This window comes from Protobothrops mucrosquamatus, unplaced genomic scaffold (genome assembly GCF_001527695.2).
Source record: "Protobothrops mucrosquamatus isolate PMUCROS unplaced genomic scaffold, P.Mucros_1.0 scaffold_11, whole genome shotgun sequence".
NCBI classification, from domain to species: Eukaryota; Metazoa; Chordata; class Lepidosauria; order Squamata; family Viperidae; genus Protobothrops; species Protobothrops mucrosquamatus.
The window spans coordinates 662,832-683,905 of NW_015386087.1; the positions used below are offsets into that span (position 1 = coordinate 662,832).

The 21,074-nt window shown below is 35.3% G+C and overlaps 2 protein-coding genes across 2 annotated transcripts in view; one reads left to right on the forward strand and one right to left on the reverse strand.

Annotated features, from left to right (window-relative positions):
• TMEM241 (transmembrane protein 241) overlaps positions 1 to 3,441 on the reverse strand; it is a 39,698-nt gene extending 36,257 nt beyond the window's left edge. The window contains exon 1 of the mRNA XM_015821198.1: positions 3,301 to 3,441. Within this exon, the coding sequence (XP_015676684.1) occupies positions 3,301 to 3,372 (72 nt within the window). The 5' untranslated portion in view covers positions 3,373 to 3,441. The remainder of the gene's footprint in view (positions 1 to 3,300) is intronic.
• A 1,702-nt stretch (positions 3,442 to 5,143) lies between these two features.
• On the forward strand, positions 5,144 to 20,593 carry RIOK3 (RIO kinase 3). The gene is made up of 13 exons (XM_015821303.1): positions 5,144 to 5,328; positions 9,764 to 9,885; positions 11,150 to 11,295; positions 11,425 to 11,532; positions 12,136 to 12,245; positions 13,255 to 13,398; positions 14,338 to 14,465; positions 14,815 to 15,003; positions 15,702 to 15,861; positions 17,024 to 17,104; positions 17,194 to 17,283; positions 18,105 to 18,212; positions 19,214 to 20,593. Exons 1-13 carry the CDS (start codon positions 5,254 to 5,256, stop codon positions 19,319 to 19,321), a joined length of 1,569 nt encoding a protein of 522 aa, XP_015676789.1. The 5' UTR covers positions 5,144 to 5,253; the 3' UTR covers positions 19,322 to 20,593.
• Positions 20,594 to 21,074: the final 481 nt, after the last annotated feature.

A 21,074-nucleotide genomic window follows, 5' to 3' on the forward strand; every position in this document is an offset into this window, starting at 1 on the left:
CAAGCGGGTCTGGCCTAGGGATTTTTTAGTGGGGTTTTTTAAGGGTATTTTAAGGATAATTTTAATAATCGGCCTTCTTAAATATTTCCTTTTAATTCGGTTTTTAATATAGATGTCATTGTATTTGTATTGTGGTTTTTATGAGGCTGTTAGCCGCCCTGAGTCCCATGAGGAGAAGGGCGGGGTACAAATTAAATTATAATAATATAATAATAATAATAATAAAATTATAATAATAGTGGAAATGTGGACTAGATCATTCACACAAAAGAGCTGCCATTATGATTATGGACAGTCACAACCTCCAGAAGGTTGTATCTGTTCCTTATCACTTTTACTAGATGTTGTCTTTTTTCCCAATAACTTTATTGAAAATTATATTATACAGATAAAACTAATAGTACAACCTACATGGTATAGAAATGTATTAAAAAGTAAAACATTAAAAAGTACAGAAAAAGAAGAAAGAAGGGGGAAGAAAAAAGAAAAATAAGAAAAGGAAACCTCCTCCTTCATCTTCAGTTGAAATTAACAACTTATCACTATTTCTTAAAGTAAAACCAACACCTCTTCATCCCATACATCACCCCAATTTCTATAAATCCATCTCTAAAACCTCATCTCTCCACATTAATCAGCAAGAATCCATTAAGGCTTATCAGAAATAACATAACTGTTATAAACTGTATCTCTAACACCCAATTTGAATCCTTCCTTTCATATTTATCTCCATTTAAGCAAATACCCCCATTTCATCTCAATTAAACAAAATCTTTAAAACATCGTCCAGTCCTAGTTAAAAAAAAACCATTAAATCAAGTGTGTATTTTTTCTTCTTTGTCCCAATAATTTTTAAGTTCCTCAAAGAGAATTCTAATATTCTAACAAATTCTCATGCTTTGTCTCTTCTCTCAAAATTCTTGGCATCTTTGTCAAGTCCCTTTTGTAATTCCAGTGTGGCAACTTTTATCACTTTTATAACATCTTTTAATTCTTCTGTAAAGTTAAATAACTTTAAAACGTTCATTCATCATGTCCAAAAATATATTTTAAGGCAGCCATCTAGTGTCCAACTTTCAAAATCATCATATCAATTATTTTGAAGTATAAATACAATTATTTCAATTAACTTCAGAGTTTTAAATCAAGCCCATCTGAGCCTTAATCTATTTAGAACTTTCTAATGCCAACGTTAATCATCCTTTTGCTGTATATTTCAAAAATACTTTTTTTACATATGTTTATATTTTTAATTAAACTTTTTGCTTTTAAAGGATTGAAAAAAAAACACAGCCAATGATTTCAATAAAATTTGCCAGTCTGAATGTTCTCGATCTTTAAAAAAAAACTTTAAAAAACAGCAAAAAACCAAAACAAAATCAAATCCATAGAGATTAAAAGTTGAGCCTCAGTCAAACTAAAAGTTCATACAGGCAACGTTAATGGCTATAAGCAAAATGAAATCCTGCAACTCCCAGCTAAGTGCAAGCCAACTGCAAAAAAGCAATTCCTGCAATCTGCTCACAAAAAAACCCAGCTGTCTGGAGTACCTATGAATAATCTTGCAATTTCTCCTTATTCTGGAGAGATTTCGGCAGCCCAAATTTTGAGGACCATATTTGAGGACCATTTTCAGCCTATTCTAGAAGGGTGACAGTTCACTATGATGGCTCACTGAAAACTCTTTTCTTTCTTTTCTGGATTTTTTTCATAGACCTCACTGGCCTAAAAAAGCTTTATCATTTTTATTGGATAAAAAGATGTTTAAGCTAGTGGTGAACTAGAAATTAGAAGCTCATGAATTCTGATTCATCCTTAAGCACAAAAGTTGGCTGGGTGATTTTAAGTTAATTACTTTTTCCAGCACACCTCATTGGGTTGTTGCTTTGGGGAAAATAGGAAGTGGGACAATTATGTATGCCACCTAGACTTGTAAAAAATAAAGGCAATATTGAAATCTAATGAATAATTATGTCTGAATGATATTATAAAGACATACTCCATTTCTTGGGTGTATCCTCACTTTGTTTTGAAAATTGTATTTGAAAATGTAATACTGACAGCATTCATTATATTATCATAAAGTGACCATGGACAAGCCACACATACTGAAGATGTATGTGGCTTCATGCCCAAAATTAGAAGCCAATAATTATCTAACATAAAATTAGAAGCCAGTAATTGACTAACACAGTATGTATTAAATGAACACATTCCTCTCCCTATCACAGAATATTTAGATCTACTTTTGTGAAATGATGAGACAAGTAATCAGCTGTTAAGATACAGTAAGAGTATAAATTTAAGGTGAAGATCATGGAATGCTGATTCAGTATAAAGAAAAATAAAGGAAAATAGTGAATAACTGATAATTGACCATGTTGTTTCAGAATATAAAGTGAGCAAGGCCACATTTTGAGGAGAGAACAATTATTCACAGATTTTGGCTGGCTTTTTTTCCCTGAAGATGTTCAAACAGAGACTAGACAGTCATTTGTTAAGGATCCTTAATTTGAATTCCAGGACTGAACTGGGCATTGGACTCAACTCAATGATTATGAGATCAATATTAATTTGATAGCTTGTGTGTGTTTCCTAAAAATTGAGATAAAAGGCTATTTTCATTATCATATCTATATTAACTGACCAATAATTTACCCTATTAACTTCACTTTCCAAATTTACATTGAACACTGAACTATAAACTAACTATATGAACTTCTCAATATACTAGGCTGAAATGTAGTTGGTTGGTTTGAAGTTCAGAGTGTCAGACTCAGCTAGAGTTTTCTGACTTTACTAGTATTTATTTACTAGTTTGTAGTTCAACGTGTCAAACTCAGCTAGAGAGTTTTTCTTTTACTAGGGCATTTGACTTCTAGACTGCAATTACTATCTGATATTAAGTCCCATTGAAACTTGGAGAACTTATCTTCCATGCAAATTGTGCATTTTTGTGAATTAAATCAGCTGAAATCTTCCTTCACAGACTGTCCCCTGAAGACGGTGGACTTCCCACTGTTCTCTTCCCCAATTCTCATTGTCAGGCAGGATGCCGGATGGGCTGAATGAAGGAACCGCGGTGTTCAAATACAAAGCGCTACTGAGTCAGATTTCACAAAAAAGTGAATCTCTGCAAGCAGGTTTTAATCATGAAGACATACACATCGGGCAACCCTTGAACTCCTCTGAAATGTTGGAATCCTAAGCAGACCACCCCAAACCCAACCAGAAGAGGAGGAAAAGGAATACAGAATGGTCAGTTTGTAATACTGTCGTTGGTAGCTCCTTCATCCTCACCTTGTTGGTGAAATAAGAACTCAAGTAGAACAAACAGAAAGCAAGACCAGTGGCAGGTCTCTTGAAAGGCATCAGTCAACGCATGTCGCCAGGCTTGAAACAAGAGTTAAAGCATCTCCGTCTGGCTGCATGTGGCTGCCATAACAGGGACACGTCGCTGGTGCCTTTGCTCCAATGAGCGCAAAGAAAAGGAGCCGAGGAACAGCCTTCTTAAAGGGATAGTGCTCCCTCTAAGCTGTATTTCTCAACTAGACCTAGACATGCTGTCTGAGGAATTCTGGGAGTTGAAGTCCGCATATCTCATTGTTGCCAAAGTTGAGAAATACTGCTCTAGAGCAGTATTTTGGTCTCAGGACCCCTGACAGTCAGTTGGGTTTATTGAAGACAACCAAAGTTAATGGATTATAACTATTGATATATACTGCATTAGAAATTAAAACAGAAATGTAAACATATTTATTTATTTGACTTTGCAGACTCCCTGAGACACCCACATGGAGTCTTGAAACTGCTTCTCCAGAGCAAAGAAAGTGTCTGTACTCCAGCTGTTTTCAGAAAGGATTTAGATCAAAGGAATAGATTGGCAGAGTATAGCTAATATTTGCGAAAAGGCATGCTCTCTTAGAAACTTGTCAGCATAATTTTGACTAAGATTTTCAAAATGCAAAATGGGATATGATAGAATTAGAGAAAACAATGGAAAATACAAGAAAAAGTCTAAGGTCCTACATTTTTTTTTAAAGGCTGAAATAGGACATCAATTCAAAATGCCTGTGATTTGTTTGTTACTCTCAGACAAAAGCAACCCATCTTTGAGGAACTTTAAGACACCACTCATCTCTACTTGATATCCATTACAAAGAGAGAGACTTGTGGTTTTCCCAAAGCTAACAGCTTTATTACAGCCAATATTTTGGTCTATTAAAATTTATTTCATCGTGTATGCTGATTTTATAATTAATTGAATTTTAAGGTTTCTTCGCTGTTTTTGCTGCCTCTGGATACCACTGCTCGTCTGTTCCTTCATATTATTTTAATAATAGAACTCCTGTGAGCAGTGCATAATCCAACACTTTTTTTATTTATACCTTTTAACTTGACATGTTACATTTAGGATGCAGGGAAAAGTGAACTGCAATGTCTTCCGGGTCCTGAAATTAAAGCAGTGTGAAGAATAGTTTGTGACACTGATCAGCCCAATCATACACTAAAACCTGTGGCATCTTTGCTTCATTCATGTTTTATTTATTATTTGATACTAGTAAGAGCTTTTTCTCTGCATGCGTGTACGGAAAGCTAAAAGAAGTCAAATACTTCTTTAATAGGGGGCTAATCAAAACAGAAAAAAAAGAGAGATAGCACTAATGGCTGTTCAGCCTGTCACTCAATCTACTGATTGATACAAACATCCATTCCCTGATTTCTGGCCCAGAGACTAAGCGTAACACAGTTGTACTAACGAACTGCTTTTTGTGGAGTCTTTGGCGCTCTACGAGCTTTTACTCAAAAGCACAAAACCCCGCTTTTGTTTGGAAGCCATTATGACCGTTTATTCAACGGTTCCCTGATCCGGCATCTATTCAAGCTCAGGGAGGACTCGAGCCGAAGAAGGAGGTTTTTTTTAAAAAACATTTTCCGAAAGGAACGAAACATCAAAACCCCTCGAAACGATTAAACGCAATAGAGAGGAGGGAGAGAGGGCGGGGTCAATGGCGGCAAGGGGGCGGGGAAAAGAAAAGCGACCTTCCAAAAGAGGAAATGGCTCAGCCGCTGGGCTGGAGAACTTGGCTTGGGAGCCAATGAAAAGCCGCCGCCGACTAGTAGGGGGCGGGAGAAGCTTCGGGAAGTTCCTGAAGCCGGAAAGAGGTTCATTCCATCGCTTTTGCTCTCCGGTTCTGCTGATTTTTTTTCTCTCTCTTGGGTACCTTCGGCTTGCTTCCTTTTCCGCCCAACATGGATCCCGTTGGTGTCGCTGCTGTCATCCCTGCTGCTGAGGCGACTCCCAGTCCAGCCTGGCCTCAAACAAAGGTGCGTGGGGTAGGGCAGGAGGGGTGCGTGACCCGGGGATTTCCCAAACCTGGATTGGTTGTTGGAAACTCCCGGAAGAGAGAGAGGACAGCTGTTTTTAACGCGTGAACGTCTGACGCGAACTGTTTGCGGGGCGAAATCTTGACGTTCGCAGCCTTCTTCCGTGTGAGGGGCAACTGTGTTTTTCTGCTGGGTTACTTGGCTCCAGCCTCAGCCGGCCGAAGATGGAGGACCTGATTCTTTAGGCCCCGCTGATTTCGGGGTTTCCCTCTTCCTTGTTTGACCCGTAGAGAGGCCATCTTTTTCTCTTAGAGCAGTGTTTCTCAACCTTGACAATTTTAAGGCATGTGGACTTCAACTCCCAGAATGCCACAGCCAGCAATGCTGGCTGTGGAATTCTGGGAGTTGAAGTCCACATGCCTTAAAATTGTCAAGGTTGAGAAACACTGTCTTAGAGTTTTATGGCTCTTCGTAGTTGATTAATAAATGGATATTCAACAGGCGCAGGTCAGCCTTGTATAATATGGGGTAAAGGTGACCGGATTTTCTGTCACACAGCTATTAATGTTCCCAAAGGCATAAGAGAAGGCATCTTTCATCTTTTACTCTTGGTAATACAAAGCACTAACACAGTGGTTCTCAACCTTTTTAATGCCGCGACCCCAACCGGTCGTAAGTCGAGGACTAAACCGGTCGTAAGTCGAGGACTAAACCGGTCGTAAGTCGAGGACTACCCAACCGGTCATAAGTCGAGGACTTTCCCTGCCCGGGAGCGCAGTGCATGCGTGGTTCCGCCCCCTGCGCCGGCCGAGGCGTAGCTGGCAAGCGGCAGAGACGGAGCAGGCCGACCACCAGCTGGCCCAGCCCAAGGGAGGTAAGGCACCCGCCGGAAAAGGGAAAAAAATGGCGGACAAAAAAAATGGCGGACAGCCTTGCTTGGCGACCCCCATGAAATGGTCGATTGACCCCAAATGGGGTCCCGACCCACAGATTGAGAACCACTGCACTAACATCTCAGGAAAGACAAATTCTAAGGCTCCCAGTGGCCACCAGGGAATCTGAATTGGGCCATATAAGATTTCCCCCTCTTAATTCTGAGCTCATTTGGGGCTTTTTTATCCCAGTATTTGGGGAATGGGGTATAACCAGTGATTGTATCTAGGATGTTACAGTAATATCTAAAGGACTTGGATTATAATCATCCTTAAACCTTAACTTCACCTTTACTGTCAATATATCACAAAAAATGGAATGGAGAAAGAAACATTGATACTGTTTTAAACTGGAGGAAAAGTGGATGCAAAGACTTTCCTTTCTTTTAAATAAAAATAAATGCGCTAAAGAGGCATGTAAAGGGATGACACTTTCACTTATATGTTGTACTGCTGTCTTAATATACTTGTAGTCTTTGTTATTGGATAAAGCTGAATATATCTTCATTTTGTCCATTATCAAAGTAAGTGTACTTCTAATGCAAAAGTTGCCCAGGCTTAACATGGATAGAGATCCTTCAGTAAGTATACTTTTAAAGGAAATATTTCCTCAAAAAAAAAAAGTGAATTTTGCTCTAAGGATAAAAGGTAATTACTATAACTGAATTTAAGTTTATAATCATATATTTTAAATTCATTTAGAACCTCTTGTAATTTTTTCATTCTTCACAGTTGAACACTTTTTAAAATTGAAAAATGATATAAAATGTAATCTTTGAGATAATGGACTAAGATGTATTTTTACAAAGAAAAATTAGATTTCTGTTTAATCTTATTCTTGAGCGGGTATATTCAAGTTAGCTTAAATTTTAAGAAGTTTAAAATTAACAAGCAACAAGAAATCATAACTCTTTGACTTATAAATGATTGGTAACACTGGACAACAGAGTTTGCTTTTTGAACACTTTCAGATGTATCTTGTAGATTTTTGGCTGCTAATCATGAAACTAACCTGTAATTTTACCTATTACATCCAGTTTTCTAGAAATCTTCTGTTTTGCAGTTTCTTTTTAGATGTATTTCAATTTCACTACTTTTTGCTTGCATTGTAAGATGCTTTGGTAGCTTATGCATGTCCAGGCATGCAGTCAGCATATTGCATAACATTTCTGGATCTGGTACAACTTGGGCATGCCTAGGCATGCTGAGGCTGGATGGATGCTGTCTGGAAATGCTATAAAAGCAGCTCACAAGCACAAATGCTATTCATTTTGTTGATATCAGTTTCCACGCATTATGATGTAATTGTTTCAAGGCATAGCATTGTCTATGTACATGTAATTTACATAACAAGTAAGCCAGTTATAGACTTGCTATAGGATGATTGGCAATGGAAGAAATGTCTCGCCAATATCGAACAGCCGTAATACATTCTGCTACATTTGTGGTGAATATATGTTTAAGCCTCAAAGATGCACCATGACTGGACTAAGAAAGCATATGAACTGTACTTTGGTGTAAGATTGATGATCAAGACAAGGCTTGAGTTCCTCACATTATTTGTGCAAGATGTGTTGATCTTAGAGCTTGGCAAACAATGCTATTTGTTCTCCCAATGATATGGCAAGAATAGAATGATCACATGACTGACTATTACCTCTATCTGACTAATGCCACTGGTTTCTCTGCTAAAAATAAGAAATCAATTAAATCTGCCTTCAGCCAGGAGTCCAGTGCCACATGATGACAATCTGTCAGTATCAAAGCCACCAGAGAAATACAGCTTAGACAAAACAGTTGAAGATTCTGCAATGTACCAGTCAGGTACATGCAGTGACAATGATACGGATTTTGAGTTGTGTATATCTATCTGGTAAATCTCATTTCATAAGACAAACAAACTGATCAGGGACTTAATGTTTGTCAAAATCAAAAACAACTCCTGGGTTCAAGACTGCAAGGATGATGGTTGCTGTCATATGGTATGAACATTTCTGTCTTTCAAAGCTGCCAAGATGATTTAACCAATTTCTTTACACAGGTGTACAATCTAGTTTTCTGTATTGACATTGATGGTTTGGGTTATGAGCATAACCCTCTAGAAAGGTGTCATTTTACTGATTTATCAGTGTTAAGTCTCAAGACTGTCTTGTTACACAATGACAAGGTAAACCCTTCAGTACCTGTTGGCTATGCTGTACATTTGAAAGAAATTACAAAAACATGGAACTATTGTTTAAGCTCATCCAGTTCATCAAGTACAACTGGAATATCTGTGGAGATGTAAAAGTAGTGGCTCTGCTGTTTGGAATACAGCTCAGATATACCAAGTACTGTTGTTACATATGCAAATGGGATAGCCATGCAAGAGAGTCACATTACATTCAAAAGAAATGGCCACTCAGGAAGAATTTGGTTCCAGGACAGAATATTGTGGAACATAAATCACTTGTTGACCCAACAAAGATGTTTTTGCCTCCACTTAAAACTTGGACTGATGAAATATTTTGTGAAAGTAATGAATAAGGAAGGAGAAGATTTTCATTATTTGAGACAAATGTTTCCAGGAATAACTGATGCCAACATCAAAGAAGGCATTTTTGTTGGTCTACCTATCAGATACCTCATGAATGACAAGCAGTTCAAAGAGCCAGATAAAATTGCTTGGAAAGCATTCAAGGATGTCATTGAGAATTTTATTGGTAACTACAGAGCACCAAACTACATTCAGTTGGTTAGCAAACTTCTTACATCATACAAGACATGAAATGCAGAAGATTCATTTTCTGCATTCATACTTGGACTTCCTTCCCAAAAATTTAGGTGATGAACATGGTTAAAGATTTCACCAGGACATTGTCACCAATAGAAAAAGAATATCAGAACAACTGGAATCCATCAGTGAATACAAATGAAAATAGCAGCGAAACACTTATAGACCAGTTGAACTCATGCACTGTGGCAGAAACATTATGCAGTTAAATACATTATAGTCATTAAAAGTTGATTTCATATTTCACAAATTTCCAGTATTATACATTAATTCTGAAATTATCTTTGTGTTCAGTTTTAAAAGGTCTATCATGATTACCAAAAAAAATTCAGGAAGCAAAACCTTTGCAAAAAAAAAAATGTCCAGTGTACTTTATATTCTGAAAAAGTAATGGTGACAAAATAAATGTTTTTCTTAATTGTTGGGCTTCTTTGTATACATATGAAAAATTGTAGATAAATGTGTGTGGTGGAATCATTGGCTAAAGGAGAAAGAGCCCCTCTACAGGAAGTAAAGAAAAGTTCTAGCAGTTCAGGGGAGGAAGTCTCTATTATAAAGTCAAACCCATAGGTAGATAGTCACGATTTCCCAAGGGAAGGCAGATGTTCTGATGAGATTCTTGTAATATAGTTGATCAACAATAAAATAGGACTTTTCATGGTGGTGGGCATGGTGGCTTGAACCTGATATTGTATCTTCTGTTGATGAATGGAATGTTTTATCTTTGCAGTGCCCATGGGGAACTCCTGAAAACACTACAATATCATGTTCTCTTGCTGATGTCATGAGTGAACAGCTAGCTAAAGAGCTACAGTTGAAAGAAGAAAGTGCTGCTTTTCCAAAAGTTGTATCGTAAGTTGAATAGCTTTCCATTTTCATATGGTACTTATATATAATTGGCACAGTACTTTGGTTAGTTGCAATTCTATGCACTCTGTCTTGTAAGTCTGTTTTAAATCACGCATATGACTTTACCAAAGCAGTAATAACAGCAAATCATAGTATTTTAGGTATTTTTTCCTCATTTGTACCAGAAAATTTACAACTTTCCTTGCTACTGCCATAATTGTAGCCTTCTGTAATCTTATAGCTAGTGAGATTATTACAATCTCACATTTCGTAGGCATTTCCCCAAGGAAGAGGATAAACTGCTTCCATGCTTTGAGGAAGTTTTATTCCAAGTGAAAGGAATGTTATCAGACTATTCATTCACAATTGCATGTTGTATAGAAATTGGTTGTATCACCTAGGGTTTATTGGAAAAGAGGAAATACTTGTGCCTTGGGGATTAACCTGTAATATATAGCAAGTCAGATAGGAAAGATGGCAACCCTGAGTTCTTTCATCTAACACAATAGTTTTTTAAAAGGAAGTAATTCTTTCTGCTCTCTTAACAAAACCCCTACACAAAGTAAACACTATCGCTTAACTTCATTCTCTTTAAGTAGAGAACAATTTCAAGAAGGCAACAACATGCAGGAAGAAAGACATCTGCTATTACAATTCATAATTTTCACCACAGGAAACTCAGTTCTTTTACTCTGCATATGAAAGAGTTAGTAGAAACGGCCTAATTTTACAATTCATAATTTACAAGAAACGGCCTAATATTACAATTCATAATTTTCACCACAGGAAACTCAGTTCTTTTACTCTGCATATGAAAGAGTTAGTAGAAACGGCCTAATTTTTCCATTGAATGAATATAACTTGGACTGCTGATTCCCCAGCCCTGCAAAATTCCTGCCCATCATTTATTTATTTATCTTCTGGTAGAGACAAAGACTTCAAAATGGCTCATTGTGGGAAAAGATCTTGTAAATGTAATTGCTTCCTATATTTTGGGGCAGTTTCACTCTGATAATCTACCATGCAGTTCTTTGTAGTAGTCCACATGTCAATATTTAATTGAGTATAGCAGTATTCCTTCTGCATCAGTTGGGTTATATTCATGCTGTTTGAAATGTATACTCTTCACTTGGGGTTACAAAAGAAGCTATACTATCCTTTGATTTTCTATTAATGACTGCTATTCAACAATATATATAGAAATAACAAATCTGAGTTGGTATTTCTTTGTTGCTCTTAATGTTTTATTTTGTGTTATTACATCCAGGATTATTGATAGACCCTTCATTAGTGGAGAGAATGTTGATACTTCCAGTGACCTAATGCTGGCACAAATGCTGCAAATGGAATTTGATAGAGAATATGATGCCCAACTTCTGCGTGAAGAAAAAAAGTTCAACGGCGATAGCAAAGGTTACCTTGCATTTGCCATAACTTCTTTGTTAGAATAAAGTTTATTTCTCATTCATCTTTGTCTTAATCTTCAAAAAACAAAAGTGGCAGATTTTTTTAAAAAAATGACATTTGTTTTTGCTTCTCAAGTGTCCATATCTTTTGAGAATTACCGAAAAGTGCATCCTTTTGAAGACAGTGACAGTTCAGAAGATGAGGTTGATTGGCAGGATACTCGTCATGATCCCTATAAAGCAGGTAATTTGTGGAGTCAAAACATTTCAAGATATCTCATGATTAACAAAGATTTTTAGATTTTGGAAATAAGGTCTTATGATGATTATGTTGTCTACCTGATTGCTTTATAAAAAGTAAACAGTGAAGCATCCATGTTTTATTAATACTAGAATATTTGATTAGTATACATTATAAAGATATAATTATGACCTAAGCAAAAGGCAAATTCTTGATCCACAGGGTTTGGTCTACATTTATAATGAGAAAAAGGAAGGAAAACAGGGATAATCCCAGTGTGAATAAATTTAATTTGTGAGGATTATAGAACCATTTAAGCAAGAGAAGAGAGCAGTTTTTAAAAGATCTGTGAATGGGCTATGTTTTTTAGCAACGTTTATTAACAATTCTGTAGTGAATAGTAACAAAAATAGCTTCTTTGAAAGCTTTCTTACTTAAATAATATAAAGCTGAATCAGATTTTCTCAAGGGGAACAGCTGCCTAAGCATATTGTCACTTGGATTTCAGAGCATAGAAGAATTTATAAACTATGGCTAAAGAAATGGTAACATACTTTTGCTTGTGAGATATTGTACATTTAAATGTAATGTTCTGCTTATTGATAGATAAACCTACAACTACTCCAAAAAAGGGCTTTATAGGAAAAGGAAAAGATATAACCACCAAGCATGATGAAGTTGTATGTGGACGAAAGAACACAGCTCGGATGGAAAATGTAAGTTCTCCTAGACAGATAAGTATTCTGTTACTGCAACCATTATGAAGGGAGTATTCACCTTTTAATCCCATTTTTAAGAGAGGTTCTTACAGTGATTTAGAAATATCAGTAATATGAATTCCTGCTCCAAAAAGATGGAAAAGAAACTCGAATGTATATATTAACTCTTAAAATTAGAAACTTGCCTAACCAGTTAAGATGTTCTGTTAAAATAATGGCAGGGGTAGAGACAGTCAAAGGTTGATTCTGTTTTAGCAACAGGAATGAAATAAGTTGATTTTGATTTTGATGCAGTTTGGATAATCAATCCAAACTGAAATAAGTTGATTTTGATTTTGATGCAGTTTGGATAATCAAATGCAGTTTGGATAATCAATCCAAACTGCATCAAAATCAAAATCAACTTATTTCATTCCCGTTGCTAAATCCGCTTTTATATTTGTTTCCTACTTTTCCACCCAAAAGGATATTCAAAGCAACAAAATAAAAGTATAGGAAAAAAATTGAAAATACAATTTAAAATGTAGATTCCTAGGGTAATAAATAATTAAAACAATTGAAGAGGCAAATTTAGAGATTTAAGGTTTGACAACTTTTCTAATTGTGGAGAGAGTAAGGATCAATTGCAGTTATGAAGTAGTGTATTTGAGCAGTGAAATGAAGGCATAACATGTATATGCATGATTTTTCTGCATGCTTGACAAATGGATGACTACAAACCAGAATACCTTCAAAAGAATTTCTACTGCTGGTTCTCCTCTTAGTGTGTCTATGAGTTCATAATCAAAAAGGTTGTCCCTTAAACAATAAGGTTGACATTACACTTGTCTCTTTTTCCAAAATTTAAATTTGTTTTTAAATTTAAAATTGAATGGTTAAATAGGGAGCATACTTAGAATTATTTAATTTCAGTGATTCAACTCTGAATATAACAGCATGTATATCCATTTTTATTTAAAATAATGATGAAAGCTAGTTGCTTATCAATTTACATCTTTGTTTGCAGTTTGGACCAGAATTTCAAGTTGGTGATGGAATTGGTATGGATTTAAAATTATCCAATCATGTCTTCAATGCCTTAAAGCAGCATGCATACTCTGAGGAACGCCGGAGTGCCAGGCTCCATGAGAAGAAGGAACATTCTACTGCTGTGCGTCTTGGTGACTCGATCAAATGAAATAGTTTTATATTTTCCTATTGACTTGATCAAATGAAATAGTTATCAAATGCATACTTTGGTAAAGCAGAGGGTTTACAACAAATAATTGAGTACATGAAGGAACTAAGAATTCAATAATAGAATAGTGGAATCATTATAAAATCATAAATTTGATTGTCCCTCAGAGGTCATGTAATCCAACCCTTGTTTGGTAGAGGATCTGCTAAAATATTTCAAACCAACCTCTTAGAAAACTTCCAGTGAAGGGGAACATGCATCTGGCTACTCTTGTGTTTCTTCCTTTATCTCCAGAATTCTTGGCCTCAGACCTTAGTGCATTACATTCAGGGGGTTCGCCACGCTTTGCTTTTTCATTAGTTTAATGCACTTCCAGTGAGAGTCTTTGTCAGATGCAACCCACATGGGTAAAGTCATTAATGTGAGTAACACAGTTTGTGTTTGAGGAACTCAGTCCCTTCTGAATAACACCATCTACAGGGCCAGTGGTTTACTTCCAGGATCCTGTTCTCTTTTATGCCATGGCCCAACTGGAAAGATTGAAGAAGACACTAGTTGCGCTCACCCATCATCTTTGAAATTCCATTCAAAATCTTTTGCATCATTGCTTGTCCCCACATCTGTCTATCAAGCCTGGATACAAATATCTGAAAGACATTTCACTTCCCATGATGTCATATCAAGTCTGCACATTACAGCTTTGGTTCCTATCAGTAGGGAATTGCTCACTATCACAACACAACTCTTCCTTTGATCTTGAGACACTGATCAAAATAGTTTTCATTTGTGGCACTCCTGTAAATTAGAAGAGCCTTTTGTTATTTGTACTGGTCAGCAAATTTAAGAAAATGCCTATTTGCAAAATATTTGTCCTGGGTCCATAACAAGATACTACATTTTTTTCTTGTGTAGGAAAAAGCTGTAGATCCTAAAACCCGTCTGCTTCTGTACAAGATGGTCAATTCTGGAATGCTTGATACGATCACTGGATGCATAAGTACAGGAAAAGAGTCTGTGGTGTTCCATGCCTATGGAGGAAGGTATACTGTAGTATTGATAATTCCTAAAAATAAAAATTATTTTAGAGCAGTGCAGTATTTCAAATAGGTACAATGGAACTGTCTTGCATCTATCTTGTTCCCAGTTCTTTGCATATTGTGCAATGAAACATTAACATAATTATCCATTATTTATATCTTTAAATTTAAGATACCTGTAAAAGTAGCATATAATAATGTGGCGGGTATCAAATATTTCAAAGATATGTGATAGTACAATATTGACTATTGTGAATAACACAAATATTCCAGTCATCTGTCTATTTGCAGCTTTTAAAAAAATGAGTTTGTATGGCATATGTCTAAACTCAGTGCTTTGTTTTTCCTAAAGTTTGGATGAAGAAATCAAATCAGTTCCTTCAGAATGTGCTATAAAAGTGTTTAAAACTACTCTTAATGAATTTAAGAATCGTGACAAATATATCAAGGATGACTATAGATTTAGAGAACGTTTCAGTAAACTGAATCCAAGAAAAATTATCCGCATGTGGGCTGAAAAAGAAATGCACAACTTAACAAGGTACAGAAATGGATATACATAAATACAATGTAGTAATTTTTCATTCACACGTTGTTGGGAATATATAATTTAATACTTGATTGGTTTTAGTGTTGAATCAAGTCTTAATTCTATAATAGTATGCCAATAACCATTATTTTACATTTTTAATTATACTAATATATTTTAGGATTAAAAAATGGTTAGCATTTATGAAACCTAACTGATTATAACCCATTAATCAACAAGTTTCACAGGTTTTTTTTAAATATGGGGTGCTTTTACAACTTGTACTAATTCCTGAGTAAAATTAATTACCACAGGGTTTTTCAAACAACAGTAATAGACACACATCCCCGAAAATGATAATTGAATTTATTCCACTAAATCTCAGGCATAGCAGGAAGGAGTTAGGTTGCAATTCTGTTTTGCTTCTACAATTCATATCAGGCTGGCATAGGTGACATTGGAGTCCTGTTGAAATACACTCTTGGATTTGCTCCCCACTTTGTCGGAACAAGTCAGCTGCAGGTTGCTCAGAGCAGATTTTGACAGTGCGTGCACAAATCGTATTAGCTATTCCATCTCCTGTTTAAATTGCTCTTGACCTATTGGGGAGTTGGAACCCACAGTTTGAGAAACCCTGAATTATGCTAAAGATAATGGACTTCATAATTAGACATTCATCAACATATTAATGTTGTTTTTCTTCTTTACAGAATGCAGAAGGCAGGCATTCGTTGTCCACAAGTCGTTAGCCTAAAAAAGCATGTCCTAGTCATGTCTTTCATTGGTCAGGATCAAGTCCCAGCTCCTAAACTAAAAGAAGTAAAACTCAATAGTGAAGATATGAAAAATGCCTACTATCAAGTTCTTCATGTAAGATCAATGTTATATGTAAATAGATCCAGTGTTACAGAAGCAAGCTTCTGCTTGCAGAGTAATATTTTCCTCCTTTTCTTCCATTTACTAATACACGTGAATGCAGATTTGTTTCTGAGAATCTTCTTAACCCTGTGGGACATCAGTGGTGTCTCTTTGGCTTATTGATGAATATCACATGTTATAATGTCTTATTATTATAATCACATTATAATACCACATGTTATAATGTCTTGTTTCAATTACAGAAAGCTCTGACTGAGATATATTACAGTAATGATGAATAATAGGCATAAATGTAGAATTTGAAGTAAAGGAAGTACTCAGTGAACTAGGATAATGAAAAGCATTCAAATGGGAAGCACTCCATTTTGCAACATTGGGCAACATTGTCTACTGGAAGGCCTAGAAGAACTACTCAAAAAGTTTTCATAGGTTGTGTCCTGTACATGAACATTCAGACAGAAGGTCTTTTAGGAATGTTGGCAAAAATGGTTTTGCGCAAACCTGCAGAGACAATCTGGGAAATCTTTGACCATGGGGGTGCTGCAATAGTCATAGGTGTGAAAAGCGGTCAAGTCACTTTTTTCAGTGCCATTGTAACTTTGGTCACTAAACAAATGGTTATAAGTCAAAGACTATTTATCTGTTATTTCGTATCATTTATGACATATACTGCACTGCAGTCTATTATGCTATACTGAATTATAATGTGTTATACTATATTTGATTTCTGGGTGTTATACATAATAGAACATAAAAACAAATTAAAAATAACTAAAACAATATAAAACAAATATAGCACTAAGTAGAACTGTAACCATGGGTGTTAATACAGCCAAGAAACATGACGTTTAACACACTCAGGGCACACAACCAATTCTTCATGGCCTTATAAAAGGTCAGCAAGGTTGGAGTCATTCTGATCTCTGAAGGGAGAATGCTCCAGAGGGCAGGGGCTATGACAGAGAGGGCACATCCCAATGCCAACCAGCATTCCTTTGCTGAGTAGCCCCATAACATGCTCAACCTGCTGGATTGAATTGAAGATACAGAGAGAGACAGGGAGGGAGGGAGAGAGAGAGAGATAGATAATAGACCGTATTGAAATTTCTATTTGTGTTATATTCCAAAAATATTACTTGCTGTTTTCTTCCAGATGATGCAACAGTTATATAAGGAGTGTAATTTAGTACATGCTGACCTGAGTGAGTACAATATGCTGTGGCATGGAGGGCAGGTAAGCTAATTGTAAATGGAAGATGCTAATTTGAAATAGACCTATCTGTATTTTCCTTAGCATACTCAAACTGTTAAGTTTTTTTACAGGTCTGGTTAATTGATGTCAGTCAGTCTGTGAATCCAACACATCCTCATGGACTTCAATTCCTGTTCAGAGATTCTAGGAATGTTTCGCAAGTAAGATTTATGCCTATCTCGGTCTTCAGTAATTGGACCTGTAGTGTTGCATTAGAATAGTTTGTGTATGAAACAAGTTTTCCCAGCAAAAATACCAGCATATTTTTATCATATGCAAAAGCTTCAGAACTTCTGGTCAAATTGTGTATTTCAGCGAATCCCTCACTGTACAGACACAACCTCTGTATACATAAAACTAAGCATAAAATCTTTCTGAAAATTCAAATCCATACTTACTTTTTTTGTAGTTCAGTTTACAGATTTCAGCTAAGAAAATAGTAAATATGGCAAGTGCTAACGTTTGGACACCCTTTCAATCTAGTCAGAAGTAAAAGCATCCAAACATTTATTGTAACCAGCTAAAAATATTTCTATTCTTGCTTTTGGAACTTTTCCCACTCCTCCTCGCACAAATTTTTTTGCTTAGAGATATTCTTAGACTTTCTTCCATGCACTGCATGTTTGAAGTATCTCCGTAGATTATCAATAGTATTCAGGTTTGGAGACCATAAAGGCCATTCCAAAACTTTTATTTCTTGTAAGTACTTTATGATTGATTTGGAGATACATTTCAGAACATTGTCCTACTGAAATATCCACTCTTTTCAGCTTGAAGCCCTTTCTTACTTGTCATAATTACATTTTGTAAAACACATGTATTTTTTTACAGTGGGGGTCTAAATGTCAATTTGTTGAAGTAGAAGTAACTTGCATGTTCAGCTTAAGAACTATTATTGCAAGTTCATACATTCATAAACAATTACATGTTAGAAAGCTTACATCTCTGGGTATCTAACAGATCTTTTTTTTTTAATTAAAAGTTCTTTCAGAAAAGTGGTGTACCTGATGTACTCAATGAGCGAGAACTCTTCAATGCTGTTTCAGATTTAAACATTGCAGCTGAAAACGAGGTGGATTTTTTAGCTCAGGTAAGAGTGTTCTACTTGCTTGTTTTTAATGAAAGGTGGCTTTTTAAAAACAAGATTTTATTCTAGTGTTGCTAGAAAGCTCTATGCTTTTGTTTAAGAAGATAAAGAATCTCCAATATGATTTGGAATAACTTAGAAGAAGCAGTAACAGTTCTGAAAGTAATTTCAGACTCAAAGTATTGTGCTGTCACCTGTCTCAACAATACCAAGCTCTTCTGAAGAAAGACTTAATAAGATGACAGTTCCAATGTCAATAATTCTTATGGCTTTTTTTTTTTAAAGGAATGGTTTCTTATAACAATAAAATTCACTTTATTGCAATTTAATATACTACTTGGAGTTTGAGACATTGGAGGTGATAGAGATGAAAAATACTGTTATAATCCTTTAGAAAATCAACAGATGTCAGTGGCTTTTTAATTTAGTAACTTGAATCCAAGCATATGCCTTATATGTTCAGTTTAGTACTAACCTCTTATTTAGAACAGAAAATATTTCCACCATATCAGAAACTGCCTTACAGACATTTCTGGTTCAATAATAATTGACACGCAGTGAAGAAGATAGAAGAAGGCTTCTTTTGGAGAAAGCAAAAAGTTCTTCTGATACAAATAAAGTATATGCTGTTTTTTAAATGACAACAAAATGTACCTAATCCTTCAGGTGAAAGCATCAGCTGAATTATCAAAGTGCTGAAGCAACAGTTTCCTAAAGTGTAAAACTAAAAAATAACATCTGATTTTGCATCCAATATATATTGTCTGGTTTTGCAAAGAAGAAAGATGGTAACCTATGAGCCCAATAACTGTTGTCTCTGAAACAGGACGTTAATTCAGCAGAATTCAATTTATGTTTGTGTATTATATGAGCTGTTGTAATAATGTGATAGAATATAATCTTCATTTGTAATTTGATAACACTGAAAATGCAAATTCAACAAATCAGTTTCAAATAATCTGGGAGTGCTATCTACTTTACTTCTACATACGTTTTCTTTACAGATTGAAGCTTTGGAGAAGATTAATGAAGATCATGTAGAAAATCACGGGAAAAAAACTTTTTTATTTACACATGGTGATGAGGACCCACCAACACTTGATAAAGAATAGCACTTTGCATTGATCTGAAATATCTTTTTGGTATCTAAATTTTAGAGCAGTGATTAAAAGTCAACTGCCAAAGGCAATGGGGTATGCTCAGATGCTGTAAATGAAACATTCAGGGAATATACAATGGTGCTTTGATGTATTTTAGAAAAGTCCACAATTAGACCATTGGAACTTAATTGCATACCTTTGTAACAATGAAAATAATTTCATTTTCTGTTAAATCAGATTTTCAGTGGCGAAGTATGTGTGATATAAGTAAGATTTCAAAACAATGTAATGCTTTCAGATTAAAACACCAAAGTATTACACATATGAAGGTAAGAGAGATAGATGATCTTTCCTTGTCTCCATTGCTTCTTGTTCTTAAATATTGATATATATTTGAGATTCTGAAAATACGTTTCATGTTTTAGAATTGCCTGACATTACATTATTATCCAAAGTTGATTATTTTTACAAGGAAGTGGCATGGAAAAATTCTTAATATTTAACAAATGAAACCTATATTAAACACTAAAAACAGTTTAAAGCTTTTCTATAATTTTTATACACAGTATAAAAAAATTGGCCTGCAATTTGACTTTAAATTTTAGCTATAATACAGTTCTTCACAAAGGTGTTATTAGATAATCAGTAACCAATATTTAATCTTTTATTACTTAAAATAGTGCTTAAATGGAAGATTTTAAATAAATCTGAATTATGTGAAATGAATGAAAAATACACAACTGAATTGTCTCTTATATACACTTGAGGTGATTGTAGATTTTCAGTATTTTCAAAGGATTCAGAGAATATCCTCATTTAAAAAAAAAGTTCATTTAACATAGTGTCATGTGTAATATAGTATGACATAGTTTGTGCAAAAATAAACCAGCAGAACCAAGTTTGTTTTATCATATTTCTCAGAATGCTGCCTACTTTGTATTTATATGCACAGAGACTGAGAGAATGAAATTTGGATTCATTTGTCCTAAAAATTGTCCCTATGGGCTTTATGTATAAGTGACAGAATTCCCACAACCTGCATTTGTGTTTTTTAGAGAAATAATTTCTATCTTGCAGTGTAATTACACTTAACTAGATGAGAATTATTTTAGAAGGCCAGTATAAAGTGAGATAATTCACTGATACAGGTTTCTTTTTTAAATGTGTCATCCATTATGTTACAACAAGGTATAGATGATGTATAATATTCATATACTCTGTGAAAAGCCTTGTTCCTTGCAAAATGGGAATAAAAATAAAAGACATCAGATCTTGTTCCTGAATTAACATCTGTTCTTGTTTTGTGCCAGTAAGCATTTAAGTTTTGTTTCAAAATCAATATTTTGCAGTATTTTTACAATTTCCCCAAAGCTGTGGTTACCGCATCTACATGGAGGGAAGTGTGTAGTGGGGTGCCCCAGGGCTCTGTTCTGGGCCCAGTGCTCTTCAACATCTTCATCAACGATCTGTACTAGGGGATAGATGGGGAACTCATAAAATTTGCAGACGACACCAAGCTGGCAGGAATAGCCAACACTCCAGAAGCAATACAGGAGGATCTGGACAGACTTGAACACTGGGCGCTATCTAACAAAATGAAATTCAATGGTGAAAAAAGTAAAGTTCTACATTTAGGCAAGAAAAACCAAATGTACAGGGATAGTATAGGGGGTACCTTGCTCAATAGTAGTAACTGTGAGAGGGATCTCGGAGTCCTAGTGGCCAAGGAAATATTTGACGTTGTAACTTGAGATTTGTACTAAAG

Excerpts from the sequence above, each read along its gene's own strand:
- RIOK3 (XM_015821303.1), top strand. The coding sequence starts at position 5,254 with ATGGATCCCGTTGGTGTCGCTGCTGTCATCCCTGCTGCTGAGGCGACT. Across the intron at positions 9,886-11,149 it reads GCTTTTCCAAAAGTTGTATC|GATTATTGATAGACCCTTCA; the intron begins GTAAGTTGAATA and ends TATTACATCCAG. Across the intron at positions 11,296-11,424 it reads GTTCAACGGCGATAGCAAAG|TGTCCATATCTTTTGAGAAT; the intron begins GTTACCTTGCAT and ends TTGCTTCTCAAG.